This window comes from Impatiens glandulifera, chromosome 1, assembly GCF_907164915.1.
Source record: "Impatiens glandulifera chromosome 1, dImpGla2.1, whole genome shotgun sequence".
In the NCBI taxonomy this organism is placed as follows: domain Eukaryota; kingdom Viridiplantae; phylum Streptophyta; class Magnoliopsida; order Ericales; family Balsaminaceae; genus Impatiens; species Impatiens glandulifera.
In genome coordinates, this window is record NC_061862.1 from 79,786,705 (window position 1) to 79,791,307 (window position 4,603).

The 4,603-nt window shown below is 32.9% G+C and overlaps 1 protein-coding gene across 1 annotated transcript; it reads right to left on the reverse strand.

The window, feature by feature from the left end:
- Positions 1 to 3,797: 3,797 nt before the first annotated feature.
- On the reverse strand, positions 3,798 to 4,255 carry LOC124933687 (protein HEADING DATE REPRESSOR 1-like). Its single transcript, XM_047474130.1, has 2 exons — positions 4,019 to 4,255; positions 3,798 to 3,926 (listed from the first exon to the last, which is right to left on the reverse strand). Exons 1-2 carry the CDS (start codon positions 4,253 to 4,255, stop codon positions 3,798 to 3,800), a joined length of 366 nt encoding a protein of 121 aa, XP_047330086.1.
- Positions 4,256 to 4,603: the final 348 nt, after the last annotated feature.

Sequence of the window (4,603 nt, forward strand, 5' to 3'; positions counted from 1 at the left end):
ACTATATTTTGATATAAACAATAAAGTTAAAGATTCAATAACATAATTATCTAAACTTTAAACATAAATAAATCTACATCAACAACAACAAAGGAAGAACTAATCTACAATGTAAAAAAGTATTCAAGATAATTACCGTCATTGTGGTGCTGAAATGTATCGCTCCATCTACAAATCGTAGTTTCTCGTTCTGAAATGGAATTCAAGTGGATGTAGACTAATTTGGAAGCCATGGTTGCTTCTCAATCTCAGCTCAGATAGTAGTGAACAACTAATCAAACCCTAGTCTTAATCTAAAAAGAAATGAATCACTTGAACATGTACCGCTCAATCTAGAAAAATACATTTTTTCGTTTCAATATGGACTTCAGCTGCCAACATCACCTATATGTTGGCTTACCTATATGTTGGCTTGTTTGGTCGTCAAAGTTCTAGTACTGTTAGTTTTCATGGTTGTTTGTCCCGAAACCACTAATACACTATTTGTATCTAAGAAGTAACTAATCAAAATTTTAAATTTATAATGAAATATAAATGGACTATGTAGATCCATCCTACCCGGATCACTATGGACAACGCGTGAATGACGTGATGGTCACTTCCAAGGAATAATTTGAATTCAACAACAAATTAAACAAAATTACTTTGTAAACAAATTGAAGAGGAAGACCAAATAAAGATAATTTGATCAAAATTCTTGTTTGTTTAATGATTTTTCTAAACAACAACACATTTTACTATATCTAAGAAGAAAATAATCAAAATTTTAAATTTATAATGAAATGTAAATGGACTATGTTGATCCATCCTACCCGGATCACTATGGACAACGTGTGAATGGCGTGATGGTTACCTCCAAATAATTAGATTTTATTTAAGTGAACCATGAATAATTTGAATTCAACAACAAGTTTATTTAAAATAAATGGTCAAAAATCTACCTAATATATATATATATATATATGCATGAACAAAATTTTAAATTGAAATCAACAATAATAAGTAGTCTAGCGGTGAAAGTGTTCACATTTTATTTTTGAGACTCTCTCCTAATGTGATTTTGAAAATGAGTACCACAATGGTGGTGGTATATATGAGATTAAAATATTGTGATATACAATAGATACTTGATAAAATTATAGCCTCGATAAAGTAATAAATTATTATAGTCCCGACTTAGGTCGAATAGCTAAAGTAATCATTTTAATAAATTTATTAAGTAATATAATTTGTTGGCGCATATAGCTCCGAACCGATATATAAAGTAGTATATTATATTTTTTAATAATTCAGAGTGCCTTAGCGAAATATGAGTCCATTGTTGTCTGCTTTGTATAAAAAAAATTATATTCATTTAAATCTCTTCTCTCACTTTTTGTAAAATTTTATAAAGTTGTAGAGTGCTTCTATCATATTGTAGGATAAAATCACTATGTTTCATTGCTGCTCTAATTGCTTCTTTTTGAGAAACAGGCTCCAAATCACAACTATTATCCTCATTGTCTTCATTTTGATTATTTTCTCTAAGACATTCAATGATTTCTTCATCGATGTAAAATAATAAATTATTACTTTATCGATTGAAATATTTCGATAATATAATATTTTTTTAGTTAGTCCAACGTTATAACTTTATAAAGAGTCTAATGTAAGACTAAAATGAGTATGACAATAGTAGTGGTATGTATGAATGGGGATGAAAATTTAAAGGAGGAGATAAAATAATAAAAATATTAATGATAGAAGGATGGATAACTTTAATCATTTACTTGTCAATCCATCTTCCTTTCACCTTTTTTCAATGGGGAATTTGAGCAAATGACCCTACAAACAGGCCTAAATGCGTATGGTGTGAGGGGATAATTTAAATAGCGCTGATGACCCCCATTTTTTTTAATGACATTTATACCCTTGCGTCACGCATCCTCCAGTTGCGTGACGCAACCCAAACCCTATAAATTTATAAAAAAAATCATTTTTGATACATTTTCTCTCTCATCTAGGTCTTCTCCGCCGGTGAACCCTAATGGCGGAGAAGATTTTCTTTTCTTTTCATCGGCGAAGAACAAATCGAAAAGGCACCGTGGACCATTCCACTATATTCAACGACGTAGAGCGGCGAAGAACTTCCAACGGCGAACTGCGACTCCAACGGCGAACGACGACGGCCAAAAGATAAAATTTCCACTATATTCGTTATATTCGTTTATATTTTGTATTGTTTTCGTTTACATATGATTGTTTGTGTTGATTTCGCTTATAGAACGTCATTGAATCGCCCTGATTTGTTGAATGTAGGTTGGTTGGTAGGTCGATTCGTATATGGGCTGTTCGGTTGGTTGGTTGCGTCACGCAGGTGCGTCACGCAGTTGCGTTGCGTCACGTGGGTGCGTCACGCTGGCACGTGTCAAATTTATTTGTATTTTTAGCGGCAATTGGAAATCTAGCCATTTTTGTAAAGCTCTTTCATTTACTTTGAGAAAGACGACGAACTTCTCACTACGGTTACTATCGATTCAGATTCTAGTTGAATTGACCGTTTACTAATTCGAAATCCTACTAATTTACTGGTTCTCTATTGAGGATTGGTTCCTAGGAGGTATATAAACTATTGAGGTTTTTTGGATTTAGTTATTACTTTAAGTTGTGGGTATTTCATTGGTTTTGTTTGAATGCAGTATAAGTCAAGACATTAAGGGGATTTAGTGGTAATTAACTTGCTTCTTTTGATTGTTGTTGTTGGTTCGGTTTTGTGTTTGAATGTCTCTTGAACTACTGCTGGTGAACTTTTGATTTGTATGACAACGATGTGTATATTTATTTACAGATTTTACGGATGGGCAAGCCAGAACTACTTAGATTTGAGCAACCGTGGATCACAATTTCTTCATGTTCAAACTTCTCCTGCAAAGGAGGGGAAACACAATCCTACTTCTAGACATATGGGAAGTTTTCCACATTATGGGCTTTCTCATAGTTCATCAGGTAGAGTGCAACTAATTATAGTTTGTAAAGTAATTATTTTGTTGTCCTTTCATTTTATTAATTGACAAATTCTGATCATAATGCAGTAATAGACAACCATGCAATAGAAGAATATGACCAAACCTGCTCAAAAGATGTCGAGAATAGATTCACTTGGTGAGTTGCTGGCTAATCTCCCGAAAATTGCTTCTCTCCCATAGTTCTTGTTCAACATTCCAGAGGATTCCAAGATGAACCAAACTAGATAACCTTGAATCTGTTGTTGGAAAAACTTGTTCTAGTAAATGAATGGTTGTTAAGAGGATTCTGAAATCGACGTTAATAAGTTGTGTATAAATAATAGGTCTATTGTTTCTGCTTTAGTCTTTCCTTTAAATATACAAGGAACATGTATAGTTTCAATTGTAAAAATATTAAGGGTGGTAATTTAAGTTGGCAGGGTTAACGATTCTAACCTGAATCGATTTTACCTATTACGAACCAAACTCGACTTGATTTTTTCATGGTTCGGTCCGCGAAAACTTCAAAAATTCAGTATAAATCAAATTTCAAATATTTATAAAGTTCCCAACATAAGGTGATCATTATTGAGTAATTCCTGATTTACAAACCAATGTAATTACATATTTACTTACCCATCTATGTGATAATATCGTGAATTCTCTACAAAGAAAAAACAATTTATAAAAGACAGTATAAAGACACATATCATCTAATCTTTGTTGATCATAAAAGAAATCGATCAGATCCAGAAATTAGGGTTTTTCGTCGTCATTTTCCTACACCTAGCTGATTAACATGTCGATCTGGCTCTACAATCTCACGTTCTCTCTTTCTACATGAGACCTTTTATTTCTCTTCTCCAACAGCTGAACTTGCAGGTGTTCAACACATTTTGCATCCTCTTCCAATTGCTCATTTAACCCATAAATCTTTCTATCCTGAGTTTTCAACAGACAATGGAGAATACAATTATTAGAGTTTTCGGAGATTCCTATGTATGATACTACAAAGAATTAACTGTTTTTTACACCTTTCTGTTCATTTCTTGAACTATTCTCCTCATGCTTTCTACAACATCAACATTCACAAGCTTGCGTTTTTTACCTATCAACCACCCACGTGGATACGATGTGGTCTCAAAATCCGGTGATGGAGGAATTAGCAGACTTTCAAAATTATTATTAGATAATAATGATCGTTTAACGTTGATGTTGGGTTCTAACGGTTCAAACAGAGCTTTCCTCTTCTCAAAAAGTTCCACCGTCATTGTTGAATCTTCTTATTTATTTTCTTCATCTACTTTCTTAACTATTTCCATGTTCTGCCTACTACCTAACGAAACAAAACCAAACCCAACCAACCAATTTTTAAAAAACAAAATCTTAACTGGTCATTGAAATCCAATCATTCAACTCAAATTAACCCAAAAAGATCAAATTTTTTAACAATTTTTCTCTATACACATAAATTACCTGCTGATCTTCTATGGGATTTCCAAAAGACATGAGTAGATGAAAGTGGGGAGAAACCAGTTAAAATCTCATTTCCAATCTTTGCCTTGAGATTTTGCATAGAAAGATCTAGTACCATCGGCTGCAGTTTTCCACTCTCCATT

Coding starts and splice junctions, on each gene's coding strand:
- LOC124933687 (XM_047474130.1), bottom strand. CDS start 4,255: ATGACGGTGGAACTTTTTGAGAAGAGGAAAGCTCTGTTTGAACCGTTA. Junction 3,927..4,018: donor TTCAAGAAATGAACAGAAAG/GTGTAAAAAACA, acceptor TTGAAAACTCAG/GATAGAAAGATTTATGGGTT.